This window comes from Nipponia nippon, unplaced genomic scaffold, assembly GCF_047370975.1.
Source record: "Nipponia nippon isolate SJK-2023a ecotype South Korea unplaced genomic scaffold, ASM4737097v1 scaffold_11, whole genome shotgun sequence".
NCBI classification, from domain to species: domain Eukaryota; kingdom Metazoa; phylum Chordata; class Aves; order Pelecaniformes; family Threskiornithidae; genus Nipponia; species Nipponia nippon.
In genome coordinates, this window is record NW_028262302.1 from 25,632,441 (window position 1) to 25,658,579 (window position 26,139).

At 44.6% G+C, this 26,139-nt stretch overlaps 1 protein-coding gene across 1 annotated transcript in view; it reads left to right on the plus strand.

The window, feature by feature from the left end:
* The first annotated feature begins 5,391 nt into the window (after positions 1-5,391).
* The window catches only part of RTN1 (reticulon 1), a 122,240-nt gene continuing 101,492 nt past the window's right edge, over positions 5,392-26,139 (plus strand). Inside the window, exon 1 of the mRNA XM_009461692.2 lies at positions 5,392-5,850. Within this exon, the coding sequence (XP_009459967.2) occupies positions 5,661-5,850 (190 nt within the window). The 5' untranslated portion in view covers positions 5,392-5,660. The remainder of the gene's footprint in view (positions 5,851-26,139) is intronic.

Here is a 26,139-nt window from a genome sequence, read left to right on the forward strand (position 1 = left end):
ACTGCTCCTAGAGTGGCTGTTGATGTGGAGAGGATGAAGGACAGAACAGTCAGTCAGGCTTACCCGGGGAAGGCACCACCTTTAATCACATTTCATTACAACTGCAGGGCTAGAGATGCTGAAAGCTCTCGCATGATGTGGGAATTAAAGGGCCAGGCAGGGACTTTATATACTGCTGTGGTACAGCTATAGCCAGGCAGACCTCAGAGAAATGAACTGTCTGCTAAAGACTGTGGCTGTGAGCTTTGAAAGTGAAGGAAGGTTAAATTACACAATACGCAGTAAAAATGCTGCTATTTAAACTCTAGTACTTTTGAAATTGCATTTACTAGAGGCCCCAGTTGAACCAATCTCCTCCTTTTACAGCATGGGGTAAGAGATGGCCCTCTCCAGGAGATCATTTTCAGAGCTGCAGTTTCAGACTAGAGTACCTGTCTCATCTCTGCAGTCGTTCATTACAAAGGAGAGCACACCCTACCCAGCTGTTTGCCCAGAAAGGCTGTTATTACACCCATACTCAAACTTCTGTCTTTCCTGGGCTTAACCAGTTTTGCTGTTGCTTTCCTGGCACTGGGATGCTTGTGCTTTCAGTAGCAAAATTGGATCTAAGACCCACTGGCTGATGCAGTAACTTACTGCAGGTTACAAAGCAGTGCTGGGCTAGGAGCCTGTGTGGTGGGTCCCAGGAGTGCTGTGGGGGAAGCGGAGAAGTAGATGATGCCTTGAAGCTCTGCAGGAGGTTGGGGTAACTATTTCCAGACAAGCCTGAAGCATTGGCCTTGGCAGTTGTAGCACTGGGAGGAGTACGTGGAAAGGACCTTGGAAAGGCTCCCTGGCCCTGCTTCATTGACAGACCTTGTGGAGGTGGAGAGGGAGAAGGTATGAAGACCAAAGGTCCAAGGGGTGCCCTCGGAAGGACGACTGTGCAAGAACTGCTTGGTGGACTGAAAGCTGACAGATGGCCTTTGCTGTGGGTAGAGCTGCCACCATGGGTCAGCTTTTCTGTCAGGCCATTTGCCTCTCTGTAGTGACAGTTTTGAGTAGTTTGGCTTGCCCAGGAGGAGTCGTTATTCTCACCAGGAATCCAGCCTTGCCTTGGGAATCCCAGTAGCTCTCTGTGCCATGTAGGGCAGGCATGTGCCTGATTTACCCCACAGCATGGCTCCTGGGGTTTCTACCTGTCCGTGTCTGAATGAGATCTGATTGCATGCTGTGGAAGGAAATGCATGCACGCTGGCCAGGCCAGTGCTGTCATACACTCCCAGAGGTTTGCCTGTTTGGGGAGAGGGTGTGAGGCATGCTTGGAAATCAGGCGGTCTGCATGCAGATGTGGTGAATTGAAAACTAGACCGTAGCTGTTACAGTGCTGGAGTTTTTTCTATGGGGTAGGAAGAGGTTGTTTTACTTATCTTTGTTTTCCCAGTTATGTCAGAAGCCTCTTTTCTTTTTTTGCTTTGCTTTTTCCTATTGCAATTAATTTATTCTAAAACCTCAAGAATAAATCCTCAAGGAAGAGGAGATTATTTTTTTTCCTATTGGTGAATCAGTTGATATACCCTGCCAGGTCCTATGCTCTTTGCTGGTAATGATACATCTAAGACCAAAAATCCCCTCGAGGTTCAAAGTCACTTTGGCCCAGCAGCATACATCAGCCCCAGAACACAAAAGGCTATAATGGAAAAAGAAGCTATTTGTGTGTATATGTTTTCAGACTTCATATATTCAGAGACTTATAATGTCCAAAGGGAAGAGCGAGAGAATTAAATACCAATGAGCAGAGATAAATGAGCCCTTCTCAAGTCAGTTTTCAACACAATCCAATACAAACTACTGGGAGCTTTTGAAAATTTGTTGAAAACAGAAAGAAATAATCTTTGTTCCTTTGTGGTGAGTATTACTTAAACTCACGCCTCTCTTAAGCACACATTTGATTAAATCTTCATCCAGCCTGATCTTCCTGTGGGGATCTTAAAAGAGCCTGTAAAATCTCTAGTGACATAACCTTATACACGACAGCCCAGGTTGTGCCGAGTTCAAAGTTTTCCGTACAAGCTCACAAAATGGATCGATCAAGCTTCCTGAGTATCTGTCCTGTTGTTCCTGTTGATTTTTTTTCATTCATCCTGGCAAACCAAAGCTTTGCTATCAGAAATGTATGTACCACACCTGTGACAGTCAGTGGGAGCCCAGGGTTTGTATCCAAGGTTTGAAATTGGACCTCTAGTTTCCCACCTGATATTGCGTGGTGATGAGCAGGGCTGATTGTATTGCATGAGACTGTTCCAGGTCACCTGGAGACTGTACAGAAACTGGTGAAATAAAGCCCTGGGTTGCACTACAATTGGGATCACTGAAGCAAAAAATACTTTTTTGCTTTATTTATGTACTTGTCCCTGCTTGGCCCCATTTCTTTTCAATAAGCAGCGCACACGGTCCACGGTCTTTCCTCTAAGTCTTTTACTATAGTAACACTGTCTGTGTTCATGCCAGCAGCCCTCAGATCACGATAACCTTTTTGGACTGTAGAAATGAATCATTCCTAGCGTGTGTGCACACTTTCTGATGATGCTGCATTATCAGAAGACCTTTGTGATTGCATATTGCTCACACAGCAGAGCTGTCAGAGGCTTGGTGCTCTTACAGGCCTTCTCCTGAGCCCTCCAGTCCATTACTGACCCACACAGATAGTATCGTAGGGCTGCAAGAGAGAGTGACGGACACAAAAGAAAACCAGAGAGTCTGAGCAAGGACATGTATTAAGCTCTATGGGAAGACATTTTTGAAAACATACTGTATATCATTAACATAATTAATAGTAACTTTAAAGTCACCAGAATCTTGCCAGAAACATAATCAGACAATATACTGTGCATGATGTGGTATATGTCAAAGGGGGAAGTACAAATTATGTAAATTTATCTCCGTTGCTCATGAGGTGAGCTTTAGGTGTGGGATTTAGCGATACAAACATGATGACTAAAATCATATGCTACTGAACTGCAGCAAACACTGTCCTATCTTGACATAAACTAATAAAGAAAATCCAGTGAGCCTGTGCATATAAGGCAGGTTGAGCACACTGGAGGGCTTATTTTCACCATTGTTCCATAAAGATGTTAAATAATGCTTACTTAATAAATGCTTTATGTGTGAGTTACAGGAGAATCAGCATTCACAACGAGGGATTCAGCAGAGCTGCATGGTTCAGGCAGCTTTTTCCTCAATCAAAAACCTTGAAGCTGGTATCAAAGATACGTTTTCTATCATCTCAGGTGTCATTGGAGTATAGATTACCTGGAAGTAACTCATAAGTAAAGCTGAATTTGATAGACTATGTTGTGTGACACTTACCTCTGTGGTTGTTTTAACAAAGCAGTGGCTCAACAGGAGATTCCCTAGTGGTCTTTACCCTCTGGACAGCCATATTTCAGCCAAGTGGTTTGGAGTAGTTTTCTTGTTCTAGCCCAGATGGTCTTGCATGCTGCGTTAAAGCATATATTGCCCTGAAAGTAGAATGACCTATATAATAACTGCTGATCTTGAAATAGAGTGCAAAATGTAGAAAAGGGAGAAGTGGGTTTGATGTCATTGTTTTTCAGTAATTAATCACACTAGGGAGCTCAAAACAAGAAAGAAGTTATTGGTGGTTAGGTCCACTCTGTCTGTTGAGATCTGCCTCAAGTACTAACTTGCCAACCTATACCATGAGTTTTCAAGCGTGGCTATCAGGGCAGGCAGAGCCCCAAAAGTCCATGGGACCTTGTGCGTACAAGTGCAGTTGATAATGGTATGTCATGAATCATATTTGCAGAAGCTGTCCCACAAGGCACCAGAGCTTACAGGGCAGACAGAAGACAGTATACTCATTTTATAGCTAGTTCTGAAGAGTTTTTTCAGACAATATAGAAACAGTCATGTGATTTCCCTTTTTAAAACCAAATCTTGCTGGTCTTAGCCTACAGTATCTCCACAACAGACTTGCACCATGCAACCCCAACCAGAATAACATCTTATTCTTTAAAATCACCCTTGCTACTTAGAGCTTGAGACAGCGGAGTTTACCTGAGTTGACAGCAGTCACTTCACTTCCAGTGTGATTTGGCTAATCTTGAGCATGTTGCTCACACTGGCACCTTTGGCTGCAGACCTCCAAAAGGACACCCCTGTCCCTGGTCCACCCCACCGTGCTGAAGAGCCCATCTTTGAAGGGCCATGGGGAGCTGGGACTGAACAACATGGACTCAGGCAGCAGCAGGACGGCTCCCAGAAATAGATCCTGGACTAGAGTGAGGATAAGGGTGGCGATTCCCTGGGAAGATAATACAAATGGAAATGCTGGAGGCTACTTCTGAGGCTCTTCATCTTGCGTTGTGGGCTTATCTTGAATTTCCTCCTGCCTGGCCTGGAGAGAGTAGAAATGTGTTAAGTTTTCAAACCCAAGCACAAACATGCTGGAGCTGGAAAGGGTCTGGAGCATGCCTAGGGATGCTGTGACATAAAGATCACAGCTGGAGATCTGTTGCTGCAACAGGCAAAGAGCCAGATGGGGGTGAAGTCTTCTGGCTGGGGCAATCGCTCTCCACTTTGTAGCTGGACTTGTCACATCACAAGAGAGAGGTCCTTCTGCAAGACAGTAAATTCCTTACTTTGACCTGTCAGTGCCAGAGCTCTGTGGAATTCAGGAATGATCCCGTACCATTTACCTGACTCTGTTTTCTCATCTGTGAAAGGATGGCAAGGATACTGGTTCCCAGTGCACCTGGGTAGTGTCACAGATCCTCCCCTGTACTTTCACCTTTGCTATATCTCATGCCACTGCTGCTCTCACTAACAGCAAGGATCTCTCAGAGTTCACACTGCCTCTGTAAGCAAGCAAATACAATGGCACACCAAAAAAAAGGAAAGAAAAAAAAAGGCACGCAGACACCTGCTGTGAGTTTATTTTGACAAGTGTCATTTAGATGCAATAAGCTGTGATCATCTCTCCGGAGTGGCTGCAGACAGAAAGCAGCCAACAGGATAAATAAACCCAGGTGCTCAGGAGCAGAGTGCGGCTTCTTCTGCTGGGCTGGGGGGCTAGCAGAGAGAGGGGGGAATGGGGAGCTTTTAGGATGCCCTTCGCCGTGGGCTGTCTTTCCCCTCTCTGCCAAGCCTGGAGGTGCAGGAGGAACCAGTGGTGTTCCCACGGCGGGTGCGTTGCTGTGCCTGGCTCTGCGGCGCTCAGTGGGATGCTCTAGAGAGGAGGGGATGCAGAGGAGGGGGATGCACACTGTGTGGGGAACCGCAGGAGAGGAGAGGGAGGCGTGTGCCTGCCTGGGAGGGGGCAATTCTTCCCTTGTACACCCAAGCCGATGCCTACCCTGCTGAAGCGGTTAAACGAGGGAGAGCAGCAGCCAGGCTGGCAGATTCCTGCCCTGTGATATGCCAGCCACAGGGTGACGCAAGGGCTGGAAGGCTCCAACTAAACAAGCCATTTTCACCTGCGTAATAAGCGCTAGTGGAGATACAGCAACAGCAGCAGCAGCGGCTCCGAGTCCCTGCAGCCGGCCAGACTTCAGCGCGGCCGCGGCACCATCCAGCCCTCGGCGGCCACCACAGCTTTTTCGGTGGCTCCCACTGCAGCCTGAGAGCCAGAGACCAGCGGCCGCCTTGCAGGCAGCATGTCAGCCCCATCGGACCCCCAGGACCTGCTGCTGGCGGGCACTGGGGTGCACTGGGCTGCGGACGGGGCGGACCAGTATGCAGCTGGGGCTCCGCTGCGGGATGGAGATGGGGCTCAGCAGCGGGAACAGCTGGTTTTCGGCTCCGCCAGGGAACACCCGCCCGTTGCCATGGCGACTGCATCCCCAGGTAAAAGGCGAGGGGTAACCCAGGGATGCTCAACAAAGGGGCCCTGGCAGCAGCATCTCCTGGTTGTCTTGTTCCTGTCCCTTCCCCGGTTCTTCTCCCAGCCTGGCTGCTTGGAAACATTACTAACGAGTTAGTGAGCGCATGTAGGAAAACAGAAAATAACGAGCAATTGCGGCCTTTGCAAATAATCATTTTTGCTGATGTGGGGGAGGGGGGACGCAGGACCCAGCCAAGTTCCCTAAAGCTCTTTGCAGTTTGCCATGCACAGGACATCCAGATTCCAGTCAAATGTTGGAGGGCATTTGATTTCACCTGACTTGATGGGGCTCTGTCCTCATTTGTCGTACACCTGTATACATCTGGAGTGACAGATCTCAAAGGAGTTACTTCAGCTATTCCCTGTGTACCTGGAATTCCTGCATGGCCCCTTATGTTATTTCAACATGCAGCCTTTAATGGAGTGCTTATTCTGAAGTGTTTGTATATTTTCTGCATGCCTTTGAAACACGTCCATTTAATTGTGGACTTTTTGGTTGCTGTATTTTCTTCCTTTTGCTTTTTTAGGTGTATTTGACTTCAGGTGCATTTAGCTTAGCTAGGGTCTGCAGGTTCATTGATTTTCAGTTTACTTTGGGGATGTATTGGATTTCCCTTGGTTTAGGGCTCCTTTCTTTAGTGGGTGTATTAATAGCAGGTGTATATCTATTAATGAACCCCAGAAGGCTTCAGCTTCCAGTAGCTCCTGGTAGAAATGTTCGGGGAAATATGACTCTGTTTCCTTCTTGGTGACACTTCCCTACTTTCTTTCCCATTCCCGCCCATCAGAGAACTCAAATACCCAAATAACCCAGCTCTTGGGAAGCTAGTGGATCCCACCTAAATTCCTCTTCTCTGGGAAGCAGATGTTTCCATTATGCAGCCTGGCAGCATTAAACTTGTCTTGAGTAAGTTGAGGGACAGGGCTTGGGACGGGAATCGGTCCCCGTTATGCAATAGCTGCAGGAGCATTAGGAACTGCGTTTTTGGGCTGAGTCCTTTCTAATCCCCTCCAGTCAATCAGCACAAAGAGTAGCTGGCCAGAAACAACACAGTCTGCATGACTACATGTATTATTCCACTGGTACCCATCTGTATGGTTTTTTCAGGGTCTGAGTGTGCATCTGTGCATGTGTGTGCTCTCAACATGGATGTTTCCCTGGTGCTTTTCTGTCTGCTTGATGTTACTGAGTTCAGTAGTAAAATGGGATCTAACGCCTGTCGGCTGCTGTGGAAAATGTTTTGCTGTTTTGTAGCTTTGGGCAGGCAGCAAATCTGCTGATGTGCTGCTCATTCGCTGATCTGAGTGGTAGGTGGTGAAACGTGACTTTTTACTGGAGAGAGAGGCAGATGGCTTGTAATGTAAGGCTGCTCTAGGTGCGGCGGGCGTGTGTGTGAAGAGGGGCAGGACTGGGGTCCCTGGGTAGGGTTGTCTCAACAGTATAATGACATGAAGAAGGAGGAAAGGATCTTGCGAGCTTTTGTTGTTCACGGATGGATAAAAATATGGCCATGCTGAATCTTAGCGTACAGAACAAAGAGGGGTGGTCTCTTAAATAGTGTAAATCCCCATTAAGTTGAATGACTGTGATGCTGCTTACACTTAATGAAGGCTTCTTCAGGCTTAACCTGATCTGTAGATTCAGGCTTATAGAATGCAGAATAGACCAAATGAAAGAATGAAAGAAAGAAAGAAAAGAAAAAGAAAAAAGAAAAAGAAAGACAGAAGAAAGACATGGAAAAAGAGAAGGAAAGAAAATAATTTTTGGCTTTTGGAATCCTCTGCCAAGGGGCTTTAGATATGTTTGTTTGCATGTGTCAAACTGTGGCAAGGTGGAGATAAAGTGAGTGATACAGACCTTTTTTGGTGTTTGCTGGCTGTGGAATGACAGACTGTCAAATTAGCAATATCATAGGAGTAGTAATGTGTTTTAAACATTTCCCATTTTGTTTTTCCTGTTTAACAAAGTAACTGTTGTGTGGTTGTGTGTGTGTCTAGCCAACCACGGCAGACAGAGCAGCATCCCAAGCAGTGCAGTCCTGCGCACTCAGTCTCCTTTTCTGTTTGTGGCTGCAGCACCTGTATTTCTGTTCCACATTACCTAGACACCTACAGCTCCTGCTCCCTTCACCGGGGGAAGTAAATCATTTCCCTGTTCTCTCTGTGTGACTAAATATTCTTAAGTTGCTGAATAAGAGGTCTGTCATATTGCTGAATATCTAAAACTGTCAAGTATTTCAGAAAACCCTTAATTCTCCTGCTCAGAGGGGGATTCCTGTGTGTTCCTTAGCTGTAGGAATGGACCCAGCGGGAGATACCTAGCTCCAGCAACTTACAACACTGCCACAAACTGCCATAAACTTACAACACTCCCTATAAATGGGGCACGTGGGGACACTTTAGGCAAGGAAAAATGCGTCCAAACAAAAGTGATGGTGTGTTTTCCAGGTAGTTTCCTGACACATCCTGTGTCTTCCTCCACACTTCTCAGACCAGCCCTTTTTGTGAAAAACATGATTATGCTCTTTGAGGCAAGAGCAGGGTTTAGAGATTGAGAGATTCTCCCAGCATGAAAATAACTGAAAATAAATGGTGGGAATTTATCACAAATTGTACAGAAGTTTTCTTATACAACCTAAAAATTTGAAAACTTTCCCTGATCTTGGCTTTTGTTTTAAGTTTGAAAACCAGCCAGGGATTGTTGAAAGGTTCAGGAATATTTTCAAGCTGGCCGTGGTCCCGGCTTTGAGCCAAACTGGCCTTGTGTCAAAACCTTGTGAGTGGTTTCTGAATGATGAAAAGCAATGTATTTCACTCCCTGTTCTTCAGATCAACCAAAATCGGCAATGATTTGGACTGCAGAAAAAAATTCCCACAAGGAGTAGAAAGCTCAGAGATTTCTCAAGCAAAGTCAGGGCAATAAGGAGCTGCAGATCCCACGTCTGCTTTGCCTCCTGCAGAGCTACAGTGACGATCGACTTCAGTAGCTTCTGGGCAGGGACAAAGCAGTTTCTCTTGATTTTATACTTGGTCTCTGGGTTTTGCTGAAAATGTTTCTCTCCCTCAAATGGAGAGTTTCTCTTCTTCCCAAAGATGAATTTGGTTCAGGTTGAGAAGAGCTTGTAGGCAGCTCTTGCAAGGACTGGAGACTGAAGCAGTCCTGAAAGGCTGGTGAGCAGTTGCATGTTGGTGAAGAGAGCCCCATGTCACCCAACACACCATCTGGTCACAGATTCTGTTATTTATTTTTATACATCAACAGTCATTAAAATTCCTTGAAAAGAATTATTTCCAAAAATATTACACAGGCTACCAGGCATTCCCCAGGATAAATACATATGGTTTCCTTTAGAGAAATGGCAAAATATAAGAATGGACTGTACCTCCACGGTGCAGGTGTGTTTAGGGGCAAAAAGAGGGGGAAAAGGGCAGGAGCTCATTCAAATGGTGATTCCTGTGTCAGGATCTGGGAAGTTGTATGCAGCCTTGTGCATTGGTGGATATCTGCAGGGTGATTTACAGGCAGCAGTGGTATGTCCCATGAGGTTGAGAGAGCTGCCAGTGAGACCTGCCTGCTGATACTCACATCAGGGTGCTCTTTGCCTTCAGACTGGCCACAGCAGTCAGGACATCCCTGGCAATCCTGCCCCATTTCCAGCTGCCTCCAAAGACAGGTCACAGGTGGGGTCCAGCTGCCCAAAGGAGAGGTGGTCAGTTCCACAGCATTAACAACTCGGACGTGTCTATGGGGACACCAGGGGATGGCAAATATGGCCTATGGGAACCCTTCTGGAATAGCAGCCAGGGGCTGGCTGGGATCCCCCAAGATGCCTCAGTAGCGAGAAAGTCCTATGATTATGGGACTGAATGGCACCCATGCGGTATGTGCCAGTGAGGAGAGGTGCAAAGGAGGGACTACAAGCTGCTTGGATGAGGCAGATAAGTTGAGGAGCAGCCTCTGCCTGCGAAGGAGCAGTGAGATACCAAATCCTGGGAGCACTTCATGCTCTGATGGGTGTAGATGTAGTGCACAAGACCATGAGTGGTCCTGGCTCCTGCTGTTCTGTGATGAGGACAGAATTTCTAGGCTCAGTGCTTTTAGTAAAGACATTTTTAAAAAACCTCTCTAATTCATGTGATTTGTAGAGGTTGAGTTTGAAAATGTGTGCCATGTACCCACATACTCTCACCACAGACTGACCCACCAAACCCCCTGCCAGCAAGGGGCTGCAGTGAGATGCTCCTAGCATAAACCGGTGTTTATACTGGTAACGCTTCACATGTAGATCTCAGTTTATTTGTTTCTCTCCAGTTACTGGAGAGGGTGAGTTACTGGCGGCTTTACAACTCAACATGAAAGAGGTTTTTGGTGGTTTTCAGGCAGCTTGAGAGCCCTGTTGTTTACCTGGGTGGAGAGAAGTGGGTATGAACATGAGCGTCTGCACTGCTTGGGTTTGGCACTGATGCTTTTTGGGCATGTCAGAGCATAATCAAGTGCAGCAGGTTCCCCAAGGCAACTGGCTCAGATGTTCTTTGTGGCCTTCCCACCCCTTTCCAAGTATTGCTTTAGCAAGAGCTCCCCCTCCCTAAGCATCCATGGCAGTGTACTGCTCAAGGCCAAGTGCACTGTAAAGGCCAAGATCCAAAACCTGATTTTTCAAGTTGCTGTAGAAGGAGTCTTGATAGGGTGGATTCACTGGCCTAAGCGTATGCCACAGGGGAGCCTAAGCAGCTGTTTGGAAATACGTCCTCAACTGCCAGGCAATCTTGCTCAGATTTAGCCAACTGAGGCCAGATTTAATCTCACTTTGGAAGAGTATATATTCATGCCAATTCTATTATTGACATTTTAGTCCTTCCTGATTTAGAGAATTGAATTTATTTTTTCTCTGCTCCCTGGATTAGTCCCTCAAAACCTCTGACAGACTGGTGGGAGTGAGGGTGATGGAGATCATTTGGTGGAGGCTCTCCCAATCCCCTGGGGTTTTGTGAGTGCAAGTGGATTTTGCAGAGAGGGACAGAAACACATTGGATTTCTTCTTGGATCCTTCTGTTCCTGTAATTCTCATGAAGCTTGACAAAGTGGTCACTTCGTCACAGCCCACAATCAGTCATCTAAAAAAAATTCCTGTTGAAATACCATCCTTCATTCCCACTTGAGTGAAGTAGGAGCAATGGCTCGTGTTGGGGTCCCCCAGCAAGTGCTCTGCATCTGGGGGTGAAAAGTGCTATTGGAGGTGCATAAAATCTCCTGGTTTAAAATCTGTGCAGCAATGTAGTTCTCAACTCCATACAGATCAAAATGCAGCTGTCTTTGTCCTGTTCCCCATAGGGATGTGGGTAGCTCCATCCCCACTTTGACTTCCACGCTGATGGATGTTCTTCAGCCTTCAGGGCTGCAAATGGGTTGAGGAAGAGGATGAGGCAGATGAAAGAGCGGAGTAGTACCAGGGAGGGTGACTCACCTGCCTTATTTTAATCTACATCCCTTGGTAATGAAATGTTTTATTTATAGGCAAGGAACTGAGGAGGAGAGGTTGGGGAGGAGGAGAACAGTATGGAGGGGAGAGGCTTTGGATGTCCCAGTTGTGGCAAGCATTGGGTTTTGCGTGTTGCAGTATTTTCTGGGCTGCGAGTCTCCCCTGGGCTGGGTTGTTCACTATGTCTCACTGGTGTCAGGGTCCTGGGAGGCACATCTGCTTCCTTTTTTCTGCAGCTCTGGAAATGCCATTCAATGACATGTCTTACACCTTATTTTTCCCCCCAAAACTGTAGTGTGCAGTACATGCATGCTCAGTGTGCGCTCTCAGTCTGCCTGGGGACGGTGACCCCCGCAAATGCCTGGGTGCCGCTTCTGGCTTAGTCCTCCTGGAAAAGTTTGGGCAGATCCCACAGGTCTGTTGATCGTGTCTTCACAGACTGTCCCACAAAAGGATGCCGGCCCAATTGCGTGGCCTGGATTGACCCGTGATGCTCAGGACTAGCATTTGGCTCTGCTTTAGGCCCTGAGACCTGATTTGGCCCTTGATTATTTTGTGCACGTGTGTTTTAGCTCAAAGTTCCTGAAATACTCAAGGAGTTGTGCTGCAGGGCCACATCATCAACAGGAATGGAGGTTTTTAAATGGGTGACTTCTTAGGAATTTGTCTCACTTTCCCTCCTAAGTAGTTGGTACCTCTAAAATGGGCCAAGTATGCACTAAGCCTTTTTCATTTTTAATGTAGCATTTATGTCCTTATGTCTGTTTTTCGTGTTGTATTCTCTTACTGCCAGACCAGGGCTGCTTACAAAACTCTGAGGGTTCTGTTTTTCTTGGGTTGTTTGTTGTTTTTTTAAAAAAGAAAAGAATCACATAGCAAACCATGTTCCAAGTAATGAAGCATTATTTGTAATTAGTTTTCTAATTTAGCGAAAGTAAATATATGTGCTGCTGTAGCCTTGGCATGATTCAGCACTCAGGAACACACCCCACATTTAGTATTCTTGTTTTTTAAAATACTTCTGATTTATGGTCAGCTTATTTCTCTAGGAAACCCCATCCCTTCAACAGTGAGAACAAATCCTTGGCACTCACCTGCAAGACAAGACTTGAAATAGAGGGGACCTTAATCGCCTATCTCAGTCCTTGTTTCAATAAAGTACTTAAGATCCTAATTATATGGAACATAAGCACAGTCTTAACTGCTTTAAAAAAATAGGATGGTGTTAAACATATGCATAAAGGTGAGCATGTGTTTTGCGGAATTTAGGGATAAATGAAGTAGAAGACATATCATGAATAAATTGGCTTTATTACCCATTAGACCAGACTGCTTCAGGTCACTTGTGTGTAAAATGGAGGCACCAGCACTTACCTATCTCGTTACAGCACTGTGAAAATTAACATTTAAAACCATTGAAAACTCGGAATGAAAATCATTATAATGTTGTTGTTTACTTTGATCTATTGTGTCTGTCCAGGTGAGACTAAAAATTGTTGGAAATGACTACAGCCTTCATAAGCCTGTCTCTTTCAGATATTAAGGTGTTATCTTATAAGCATTGGCTTTATACTTTAATATTCCTTAAAAGTGGGCTTTTCCATCTTTATTTAAATAATAGCTGCTAAAAGAGTTCTTTGAATATTTCTTTCACTGCTGTAATGAGACGCCTGCCCTTGATACAGCCTCCAATTATCATGAGATTTCATATCAGAAAAGGTAGCTGGTTCTTCAGAGATTATTTCGACACAATTTCCATTAACAGCTGCAGCATTCCCAACATCTCCTTTGGGTAGCAGTGACTGCCGTCCCAGATGCGGTGCTGCAGCGGGCTGTTTGCTTGGGTACAGCTGAGCACAGAGTGCAGGAGGATGCTCGCCGAAGGATGCTTTCTGCGCTGGGGTGACTCTGCAGACCCGTGGAGTTATGTCAGCTCGAGGCTTTACTGTGCCATTCAGGACATGAATTACGTCTTATTTTTCAGCAGTGCTGAATTTATTAACTGCAGCTGATTTATTGTTGGCAGCTTTAAAGACATTGAAGGGCTTGTTAACTGCGACCAGTAAAAAGCAAATGTATGGGGCAGCCTTGTCAGGCTGGAAACCTTCCTGCTCCCAGTCCCCAGGGATCTTGTGCTTCTCTTGTCTCAGGGTTTTTTGTGCAAATATCAGCCCATGTCTCGGTTGCACATGCAGGCACCCCTTGGTGAGCCCCATGGCTGAGGAGGAGGAACCGCAGCGGCAGGGCACAGCCTCCAGCCATGGGGCCGGGCAGGAGCCTCTGGCTGGCAGTGCTGGCAGTGCTTTGTCTCCCAAACACAGCCCGGGGTAGCCGTCCCTCACCCCATCGAAGGACCCTTCATATGCACATTGCAAAGCCGCAAATTCAGAAGTTATCGATCTGAAGGACATCCCCAACCTTTCCCTGCCTGAACTGCGTTAGTCACTGGCTGTACAACCGAACAGCCTAAAAATCCTCACCCTGGGCAGCCTCTGCAGCACAGCTGTGCAGAGAGGGGCTGCAGACAGCCTGAGCCGTCGGAGTTTGTACTGATTTTCTTCTGCTGAGCCTGGCCCCTTACACACTGCTCCCAAAAGCACTCGGGAACAGTGTGTAAGGACTTGCCAGAGAGACAGACTGCATTTATGGCTTGCAATCAGCAAGGGAGTTTGCTGTTTACAGGCCTAATCCTGTCCCCCCCAACTTGGAGGTAGCAAGGCTGATGCAGGGAGGATGCCTATACCCACCAAAGACAGCATTTTGCATGCCAGGGATGTGGGGAGTCCCTCACCCCATACAGGTCCTGACATGCACATAGCCAGCAAGGCAGCTCTGCTTGGAAATGCTTTTAATCCCAAGCTCATTGGCAGACCAAAGGGCTAGATCCCGAGCAAAGCCTAAAAGGTGCTCTAAGTCTGCCACCACTGTGCAAGTGTTCAACTGTATTCGGGTCAGCTGCGTCCCCCTCCCTGTGGGAGGAACAGGCACCGAGGCCATGGCCGGGGTGGGAGGTGAAAACCCGCAGCAGGCAGACCTGGGGAGCAGAGTGTCTCATCTGCTCTGATCTACCGAGCAGCATCCCCATGTGCTTTGTGGGAGGGTGCAATGAGGTTTCACAGGTACCATCTCTCCACTGACTACTGATGTACGGGGTGGGTCTGAATTCCAGTAAGTCTTAATTAGGTCTTTCCCTTGATGTCCTTAATTTAGAGGCAGAAGAGATGCACTTGCTGCTCATATGCGTAGGAAATGTTTTGCATTTCAGGATATTTTCATTCCTGTTGACTTCAGCAATGAAGCGCAATGCAACACACTGGAAATTAAATGTGCACTTCAGCTGAACTGGAGGCTAAACTGCTCTGTGTGCAGGTGTAGCTGTATGATATGAACAGTAATCATGTCATTTGCAGACTGATTGTAGTAAAAAGGAAAATGCCTTCTTCTGCCCCTTATAAAAGTTATAAAAATGTGTATCCCAATTTTGCTCACCATTTTTTCATCTTCTGATTAGTGCTCATCTCTGTCTTAAGCTGTACCATGTTTGCCAGTTTGCTGGTTTTTTTTCCTTTTTATTACAAAGGTTTATAATCTTCGGTAAACATCATTGACCAAATAGATGCTCTAAACTGCAATATTGCTGTGTGCTAAACTTTAATTGAAACAGTTGCCTTTGATGTGGGGCTGACCTAAAGCTGAGGCTGATTCCTCTCTTTTGCAGCTTTTGCAGTTCTTTAAAAAAGTCATAATGCAGCATTCATGTTGTTGCTGTTTTCTCCACTGCTGTAGCAAAAGTATCACTGTGGTTCAATATAGAATTGATTTCTCAGAACCTCCTGGTTATCCTGAAAGCCTGTGTGTATAGTCTGTGATTCTCAGACCATAATTAGCTTGTAGGAAAGGTGTTGGGCCCAAAGGCGAACCTCCAAGATGATGTGTGAGAGTCAGAAGGCCCAGAGGAGTCAGCCTCCTCCGAACACATTGGTAATGAAAGAAAATAGGGGTTTGGATCCTCTAGGCAGTAGCTCTGTTTATCACTTTCACGAAGCAGAAATCCTTATATCAAAATGGCTGGTAAGTGGCATCTTGGTTATAGGCAAGATAGGATTTTTACATCACCGAACAATTTGGAGTAGATCTTTAGTAGGTGGTATCTAATTCTCTACTTGAAAAGTTTCGTGTGTGTTTAATGTGGGTACATTGCATACAGGATTGAAAAGTCAAGCAAATAATTGTTCACATGCACAGATGTGGAGTCACAGAGTAAAAACTGGGTTACTTTTACATGGGTGAAATAGGGACTCTGCCTTTGAAAGTACATACCTGTCTCTGCTGATGCCAAGAAAAAAAGGACCAAATTTCCTGAAAATGAAATTTTTTGAGAAACTTGCCCAGCAGACAAAAAGATCTTTCCACAAGAGATACATGGATTAAAATAATATTTTAAAAAATAGTGAAATCTTAGAAAACAGTGTATATATTTTCAAACTATTCCCAAATCCATTCATATGTTTCACCTGATTTGGCTGGCAGCAGTGTTTAGAAATCTAGCTTGTCTACATTTGGTTTTATAGTAGGACTTTTATTCCAAATACACATAAATTCCTTTTTAAAAGCACTAATTCTGGCCTGCAAAGTTCTCTGTTGTATTTTAGAATTGCCATGTCATGCACATTTTTTTTCTGTTTTTTTTTCCTACCCTAAAAAATACCACTGGAGATTACACTAGTTCATCTGAGCAGCTATCATAGTAAAAGCTAGTTGCCATTTTGGGAATTTTTTTTCTTCAAAGTCTTTCTGACATTAGCCTTTATAATTCAGTTGCTGTGTAGTAGAAGTTCAGGTCAGAGCTAAGGAGACAGGCTTGGGGATTTATGCTGTGTAAAATACGTGCAATCTGGGCTCACTTTGAATGTGGTAAACAGACCATGTATAATCCCTGGAATATTTGGTAGATCTGCTAGGCCATGAAGATGAAATTTGTAGTATTTGTCTAGCTACATGTATTTTTACATGGTTGTCCATCTGTATGCCATCCAAACTGTATTCAAAAGCAACCCGAGGACAGAGGGGTGAACAAAGAGTGAGAAGAAAATATATCATTCCCAGTGGGAAGTTTCAGAGTTTGGGCTTCTTTTTTTCTCCCTCTCTCTGTGCTGTTGCTTTTTAATGAATCGTTCTTCTAACCTACTTTAAATCGAGCATCTAGCATGCTAGATGTTTTGCAGATGAATCATACTGTGCAATGCACTTATGCATATCTGCTGTGCAAGTACATTGTCAGCTTGTATTTGATAACCTACCAGCAAACGAGATTTTTTTTCTGGAAGCTTGGGATACTAGCATCGTTCTCCAAGTGAGAATAATGCAACCACTGTTAATAAATCAACCTCGGTTCGAGGATGTTTCACCACTTTCGCTGCCTCCTTGATTAGCATTATTCTCAGAGGTATAAATTAAAGAGGAAAATATATAATCTGGGAAGCTTTCCAGCATCGTCTTTGAAAATGTGAGCTCAATGCTTTGCTGAGATTTCTTTGGTGGAGGAATGCTAATAGCAATGCTGAAGATGTGCTCTGATTGCACCCTGAAGAGTAGGAAGACGCACAGAATAGCTTCATTTCTTTTTCCTTTGTCATCAAGATAATTTCTGATGCGATCTGCCCAGGATGAATCTCGAACTGTTTCTACACGGTTCTGTGAACTGGTCCCAGAAGTGCAGCTTTGGTCGCTCCCTTTTCTACTGCTTGTTCTCTTAGTCTGACATCTGCATAAAATATGTTACATGTTTTCCCATCTCAGCCTGCAGATAATTGCCTGCAGCTGTTAGCAGCGAGTGGACACGGTCCCTCTGCTATATCGGTCAAAGCCTGAGTTTCAGCAATAACGATTTCAGGCATTTCTTCTGACTGTTCCTACGAGGTGTCATCACAGTGGGGTGGTAACTCCTGACGCCTCCCTCCCCGCCAAGGGAAGAAAAATGTGCTGCAGAATGTGCTGATTTGCAAAAAATTTTTCATAGGGAGGGTTTGATTTTACCAAAGTTCCAGCTGTGCTAAATGAGCAGAAAAGGGATTTTTCAGCATATCAGCAACATCTTGGAAATGGAAATGCCACATCCTCCAGCACTTTCTTAGGAATCAGTTTTCCCCTTCTCCTGCCCATAACCTGCTTGGGTCTTTGGTATTTACTGGAACTAAGAGTTTAGCAAGACTGTCGTACTTGGAGCCTTGCTTTATAACATCTCTGTGTTTCTATCTGCTTTCTCTTCGCCAGCTCTCTGCCAACATCATCCCTTGCTTTCCAAGGGATGGTGAAAAGCACAGAATGCAAGACTAAGCTGGTGTTCCTCGGGTTGCATTTTGGGGACATTACTGTTTTGCTGATGGGACAACTGATGCACAGTGGAGTGAAGGGTCTTACAAATAGTCCCCAGCAGCTGCATTTGAACTAGGTCTGGGTCTGCTGAGGCCCAGGCAGTGCCAGGCTGCTCCAAAGGGGCCTCGGCTTCATGATCGTTGAGTCAGTTTGTGAGGCCTCTCAGGCTGAGACTCCAAAAAGTCATTCCTCTCTCCTGAAAAATGTAGGGCAGCTATTTTTACTTAGGTGCATGAAGATAGTTTTGGTTTTTTTTCCTGCCTCTTTTTCACTTTTAAATTCATATTAAAGATCCTTAGTTATGTTTTGCAAAGGCATTCACCCTTCCAGCTGAACAACATAGAAGGAATACCATGTGCTATTTGCCGTCTCTACTGATATTACTAAATTTGCTTAAGCAACATGTTTCAACATTTCCAAACATTTTTCCTGTGGAGCTTTCTCTTCCATAGAAAGGTTTTCCATTTCCCCTTGATTTGAGATGAAAAGAAAATTGAAAATAATATGTAATTTTCCCACAGGACAGAATTTCTTTCGCAATAGCTCCACTTCCAGCTGATGTCAGGAGCAACACAAACAACCGCAGTCAGTATGCTTAATTTCAACCCTGCATTTATGACTTATTCTTTGCTGTTGCTGTCTGAAGAGCAATGACATCAACACATTTTAGTCTCAGCTTGAAAATACCCATGAAATCCGAGAGCTAGTGCACTGGCAAGTAGGATTTGTTAGCACCTATTTAATGCACTCAACAGGAGTGTGACCTTGGTTCTCTGCCACTGGTGCAAATGAAGTTGCCTCCTGGTCCAGCCCATCTAATTGCTGCTGAACTATAATACCAACCAGGTTCTTCTCTGTTTATGGCAGATGACTTTGCCACCACTGTGGTGAAGACGACACGAAGCCATCAGCGTTCCCCAACCTAGCAGCTGCCCAGCGTCCTTGGATTGAAATAATTATATAGTGCTCCCTCCATTACTCACTTAGCAATGTGACTTGCCTATCGGTGATGAGCAAGGGAAGGAAAGCCAGTGAAGACAGCAAATCTGAGTCTTTCTTCTTAGGCTCTATACAAGGCAACTTCTTTTTAAAAAGTCCTCCCCTTCTCACTTTGTGTGAGCAGGAAAGCAGAGCGGGCTCCTCCATGAACGGGAAGTGAAGTCTTTAGAAGCCATCAGGTTCCCTTTCCTGACCCTGCACTTGGAGCTGCAATGACAACTGCTTCCTCAGCCTTGCTCTGCTGTGTGCTTTAACCAGAATTTTAGAAAAAAAACAGGCTGTTCCAGAAGTTTTCAACCAATTTCAGACCCATTTAGCTGAATGGTGGTAACTGCCAGGGCAGGTAAGATCCAAGGCTTCCCAGGAGTCCTCTGCTCCTGCCTGCACTCAGCACCGAGTGTCCCAGGCTTTTGTGGCCTTTAGAAATGAAAAAGCTGGATGTGAGCAAAACACCATGTTTCCTGCAGTGTTGCTTGCTCAGGTTTCTGGTCACAACTGCTCTGCTGTGCCAGGTACAAGCCAGTTTCTGAGAAGATGGGTTAGAGGAGCTGGTTTCTAACCTCATCTGACACAAAGTTGAGAGGGAAAGGGGTGTTTCCTTCTGGTGCTTGGGGCAAAGAGCCAGGAGAAATGGGCTACACCAAAAGTCAGTGCAGGAACAAGGACAAAATTGTATCAATTGGACAGGAACGTTCAGGCTGGGGAGGAGAGGAAGTCAGGATGGAGAGAAAAATGAATAGCAAGAATAAATCCAAACTACTCTCAAGAGGAGCCCGATCAGTTTATGGAGGGAAATAGGTAATGCTTGTAGTGGTAGGGGGTTAAGCTTAGAAACTTAGCAGGTGCCTTCCTCCTGCGTTCATGAGCTCCGGAGACAGACTTTCCTAGCAAAACCATCTCCTCCCACCCCTTGTTTAGTTGGAGATATTAACATAATTTCTCTTTTAAAAAGCTTTTGAATGCATTTTACTTCTTCAATTATTTCTTTTACTCAACTGGAAGCGAATAAAATCCCCCTTCTTCAAGGCAGAGACAAGTTTGTTCAACCTTTCACCATGCAAGTACTACCTGGAGGAGTGTTGTGCCACAGCAGGACCCAACGTGCTGGCTTTGCTCTCCAGACCCTTGGAGACTGGCCGACCTCTCCCAGCTCCTACATCTTGCACTGGGAAACTACAAGGAAGACCATGAAAACTCAGAATGATCTTGGCCATCTGTATAAATGGTCTGAGTCAATAGGAAGGGGTTCAGGAGAGACAGGGCGTCTCCGCAGGAAGAGCCAACTTCATAAACACAGGATGGGAAACCACAGATGAGTCCACCAGAGAAGGACTGGGGTGTTGAGGGTCACAAGTCAAATGCAAGCCACCATAGGCTGCAAAGCTAGTGCTGTTTTGCTGTTGCTAAACAGCAGATGCCACACTGAGATAGGGTGATGCGGGTTTTGTGTGCATGATGCAGCAAATGGCCTGGGGAGGAGCATGGTGTCCAGTCTGGAGCATGACACTTCAGAAGCAATGCAGAAAGTCCGGAGGAGAGCAACCAAGGTCATCAGATGTCTGGGAAACATGGTCTAGGAGGGAAGATTGAAAGAACTAGGTTTGTTTAAGCTAAAGGAGAGAATCACTGGGGGACAGAACAAGAACAGTCTCTGAGTACGTGAAAGCCCAAGCAAAGAGCCTGAGTTAACCTGATCTCCAGGTGCGTGGTGGGCAGGAACGGATGTGGCTTCAGTTGCAACGTAAGAGATTCAGATGAGTCATTTGGAAAAAACTTTCAGAGAATGTAGACATGTAGGACAGAGAAACACAGGTTGCTGGCAGGGCGCAGGAGTGGCCGCAGCGCCATTGCTGGAGCGCTGTACAGGCAACGCAGAGGGACATTGCCCGGATGACATAGGAAGTGGAGCTGCTGCCTGGGGCCAGTGATGGAGCTAGGTGATGTCTTTCAGGCCTTTCTGGCCCTGTTTTTGGAGGAGCCTAGAAGCTGGGATGATCAATGGCAGCAGGAAATACAGTAATTTCTCCTTTTCTCATCTTAGTTTGGTCCCTGTCCTGTTCAAACCAGCAGCTTCTTCTGTTACCCTTCGAAAGTGCACACTAACCATGAGTCACAGAAAAGTAGGAATGGCTGATATTTTTGTGTTTCAGTGGATTTTGATGGTTTGTTTTTTATTTTTTTTTTTTTTTAAAGAAAAACAGATTTTTGTTTGTTTTACAGGAAAAGCTCTGCTTTCCTTGGGGGGTGAATTGACTCTTGCAGACAAACCTAAACATAGCATTCAATGGCTTAAGTTGGACAAACAGAGCAATCTTCAGCATAAAATAGTAATAACAAGGATTTTTAGTAAATGCAGGCTTGGCAGGAAGAAATTATAGAAGATGAAGCGTCCAGTGATAGCTGGAGATTAACAGCGTAGTGCCTGCATCCAAAGAAGGGGAAAAGATACAGCAAGTACAGGCTTATTAATTTGATCTAATTAGTATTGTTAAGAACATTAAGGTAAATGGAAAATGGGAAAAATACATCATTGATTTATAAATGTGGACTGTGAAGAAAAACCTGACAGTTTACTTCAGTAAGAGACTGATTGTTTTCTGACTGGTTTTCAGTGAAGCGTAATACCCGGTACTACATGGAAAATTGCTGGCTGAGCTGGAGAAGTTGGAGGGCAATACAGCCATGGCACACCACGTTTTACCTAAAGAGCAGACAGCTTATGCTGAAAGGAAAATGCTCAGGCAGCATGGGAGCTGCTGGTGGGGCTTCTCAGTCAGTCCTGGGGCCTGTCTTATTATATGTCCTTGTAAAATGTTTGGTACCAAAAGCCAGAGCAGACTACAGGAGTATGCTGGGAGTCGAAGTGAGAGGTGGCTGGAGCATCTCACCGGGGAAGCTGGCTGAGCCAGGTGGTCATGAGCTGTAGAAATACACCCTGACACCCTGCAAGGGTGAAAAGAGCTGTGTTTGTTGAGGTGTATCGTCTCTAGAGTGAGGTTGTAATGCCTTTGCACAAGTGCTGGTTCAGCTTCTGCTTTGACCTTGGGATCACCACCGTCATTCAGCGCTGTGGGAAACCCTGCACTGGTTATGTACGGAGTCACTATTGCCCTCTGATGAAATGGTGAAGGCAATAAGAATGATGTCAGATTAAAAAAAGGGAAATGTTAAATACTTGGCACTTGGTTTCGATGTTTTCCCAAACAAACATACATTTACTTGGAAACAGTTTTAAATCAACAACAATAACAGCAAAAAAAGAAGTCCAGTTTTACTGAAATGACTTTTTCCAGCCATTTTTTTTAACTAAAATTTTCTGACCTCCTCAAAGAATGAAGAAATAATCAATGAAAGTAGTTTTGAGAAATGTAGCACCTCTTCCCAGCTGTGTTAATATCAGTGAGCAAACAGCGTTTCCTCAGACCAACTTGTGAGCCAAATTTGGAAATGATTCCCATTATATTTGGGCTCTATAGACTGATCATGAATACTTGAAATGTGAGCTGTACTGCTTAATTGCAGCCTCCTATGTGAGTCACGTGATTATATAACGAGGATCCTTGATTGGAGGCATGAGCAAACACATCTTCTATACATACTTGATTGTGCCAATTTCAGTGCTTATTTTCTCTTGATGCTGATACATACATTTTTGTCATTGGCTTTGGCAAATGATTCTTTGCGAAAAAAAAACATTTCTCAAGCATTGATGGAAAATAATATATGGATTCGGCTAATACAAAATAATTTAAACGTGTAATAGCTACTGAAAAATGTTCGTATCGTCCCCTCTGTATCGAAATTAAGAAAATAATACTAAGCTTTACTTGTGAGATACATTTGGGTGGCGGTATTGTATGTGTCCAGCTGTGGAAATTTTATTAGAATCAGAATCGTTTAGGTTGGAAAAGACCTTTAAGATCTTCAAGTCCAACTGTTATTCAGGTTATTAGGTGAAGTCAGAACCAGCTTCAGGAAAGGCCAATTCGATTGCTTTCTTAGCTCTGCTGTAAGTTGAAGGCTTGGGGTTTTTTTGCATTTCTTGTACGTTTAGGTTTCTCCTGGGTGTTAGGGTGGCTGTAATTCTCACCTCAGAACAAGAGTGGGTGTTGCAGCTCCAATATAGCTGCTCCGATGCCACATCTTCTGCAGGTCTCTGGGTCTCATCCTGCATGCAGCATTACTGGGGAATCACAAGGTCCACAAAAGGTCACTGTGCGAGGAGACTGGTAGTTTTACCATTTGTGGTACACTGCTTGTTGCAACAGTTTTTCATAAATGTTTATTAAGTTTGGGGAAAAAAGACTTCATCTTTCCTGAAGATCTCATTAAAGCATTCAGCTACGACAGAGTTCAGAAGAGCCTTTTCTGAAGTACCTTTTCATTGGATTTAAACCCCTGTTTCATGAATATAAAACATGATATATGTGATCTTCCTTCTGCTGAGCAGCAAAGGCTTTTGCTGATGCAAGACTGAGTCAGTGAGCTGCCTGGATTGAAAAATAATCTCCATTTTTCACACTGTAAAGGTCAGGACAGCTTCAACAGTCCAGGATACCTGACCTACTTGGTCCCTGAGGTTACAGATTTTTTTTATATGGTACAAAGGTGAGAGTTTATCTGTTTGGAAAGTGACTCCACAGGTACAACACATTCATTTTCTGTCCCAGCAGAGGTTCCACCAAACATTGATGCTTATTTCCCGATTCAACTGAATGTTGTAAATTCATCTTGGTGGCATGGATATTTCCAAAATTCCTTGGTCTATGTGTTGGTTTATATTATTACCAAGCTGTCCTTTCAAACACTGCTGCCAAGCAAGCCACAACCTCTTGAACCACAAACATAATAAAAGGCAAATTCTTTCCAAAAACACAATAGTGTTTGTTGAATAGATTCCACTCACTGACTGAAGGAATGACAGATTAAGTAAGAAAAAAGGGAAAGAAATAACAGGCTTGGAAATCTGAAGCTGGGCATGGATAAACAAGAGGGGATCGTGGCAGTCCTTTGAGTATGCAGAAAACACACATTTAGGAAGAAAAAATGGAGACTGTTTAGGAAAACATCTGGAAGGAGCGGTGCCAGATGGTTGTTTCCTTTTTGATCGGACTAGTATTTTTCTCATAAAATATGAAGACCCAATTTTCATGTTTGTCAATATTTACAGATCTCAGTCTGTATGTAAGGAGGAAAATAAGGTCTGAAACAGAACTCTGTGCATGCTTAAAATAAGCTTGATATTCTGTGCTTTGCTGACTCAACCTAAATGGCCTGAGATTTTGAAGCGCTGGGAACGCCTAACGCCTTTTCCAGTTGCTGGCATCTGAGAATTCTACACCCCTATTACAGAAAGGATTTTATTTAGAGGAGCAAACTCCAGGCACCCGTGATTAGAAAATTTTAGCTTATGTTCCTGCCACAGCAAAATCTTACTGAGCTGGTAGCAGGGTGGCATTGACTGGGATCAGCTCTCTTAGTTTCTGCTTGTTGCTGGTGGTGCAGTGAAAGGTTTGCTACTTGAGAGATTTGGGACCCTGTCTAGTACGGCAGAGCAGGGAGAAGCTCAAAGAAATAAAAGGGGGCAAAGAAGAGAAAGAGTGTATGAAAATTGGCCTGCACTGAATATTTTGTTATTAAATGTTTTCAACTGCAAACATACATTTTCACCCATCAACCACTATAATAAGCTGGAGACAAAATCCATTTTTTAAACAGCTCCCTAGATTTTTGTTATATGCCTTTGGGGTCACATTGTTTTCCACACTTATAAGGGAACATATCCATTTTATATAACCTTGAATAGCTACAATTAGCAATGAATGTGTTTTCTACTGAATGTTTGGGGTTTCTTTCACAAATCAATGGTCTTAAACTTATGTTTACAAGACATGCCATTGAAGGAGTGTTAAACTGTGGGTATTTTTTTATTTCATTATATGCAAGATCGGGAAGAACTTCCATCCAGTTTGAAATTCAAATGTTGGGGTATGAGTGGGACTAATAGTTAATGTCATTATCCCATGGGGCAAAACCATTTTCTGAGGAATTTGGAGACATTCTTCTGCCATTTTCCACCTGGGGCCTTTCCCTGGGGATCTCTGGAGGATATCCTGAGGATGCTCCAATTGAGCATCACCAAGTGATGCTCCATCCAGCTGGACATCACCTTTGCAACACAAGATGCTGCCACATTTCAGGGACCCCCAGGTGCAACACCACCCACTGAGAGGCTTGTATTTTGGGGAGCTGGGGAGAGGATGTGGCATGGTTGTGGGTGTGTGACACCTGGGAGGGCTCCAGGCTCTGCTGTCCTGTTCCAGCCCTGAGTCACCCTCCCCATCACACACCTGGTCCTGCCCTGTGGCATGTCCTTGGTGCCATGCAGATCACTGAAAGAAGGCCAAAAATCTATGTTATGGGGCACTGGAAGCAAATAATTTCCTATACAGGGAGTGAATTATATTAGAATTTTTTAGAACCTTTCTTAGGATTTTAATGGACTTTATTAATTTAAAATTCAGTAGAATTTTGCTAGCATAATCTGAATAACGCATTTATTCATGCAAACATACACGTGTACATTGCAAACACATGGTGCAATTGTTTTGTCAGAACGATGTGCAAAGGTTCTGGTGTTCTGGTGGTCAGTACGTTGAGCTGGAGTGAGCAGTACAGGCTGTATTAGCAAGAGCAAAGTCAGTGAGTCGAGAGAAGAGATTATTCCCTCTATTCAGCCAAGGGTGGACAGAAGGAAAAAAATTGGCAACGTGAGCTAGCTTTGAAATATGCCTGCTTTGAGCATGTATTTGAATCCTGAACAAAATATGAAGCCTATTGTTAAGTGCTGCTTTGAGCAGGGGTTGGGCTGGAGACCTCCAGAGGTCCCTTCCAGACTGATTTTTTCTGTGATTCTATGACTTCTAAGACTCAGCTATATCACCTTTTTCTCTGCTATGCTTCTAGCTACTACTCCTGACCACTTCCACCTGTTTTCCCATGATAAATACAAAGACAATTAGGGCTATTTTAAAAGTTGGCTGCTGGCCCTTGAGGCACTTCTGCACCAACAAAGGGCTTGGGTCGCTTCTCAAGCCCAGCTGAGTATCTTGTTGCTCTGCTGAGTAAGTCTCTTCCCTCTTTCTGGTTCACAGATTGAATTAATGAATTAAAAATATATGTATTTCTGCAGGTCAGCCTGAGACAAGGAATTTTCCGTTTCCTCAGGGAAAACAAACAAACAAACAAACAAACAAAAGGTTGTTTTTTATTAAATCTCAGGTGTTCAGTTCTCTCCCTGCCAATTCCTTTCACTTCACTTTGGGAGCTATTCACTATTTTTATGAAAAGTCAGCTTTGGCAAAAGACACTGTTTGAACATAAACAAATTGCAGTGCA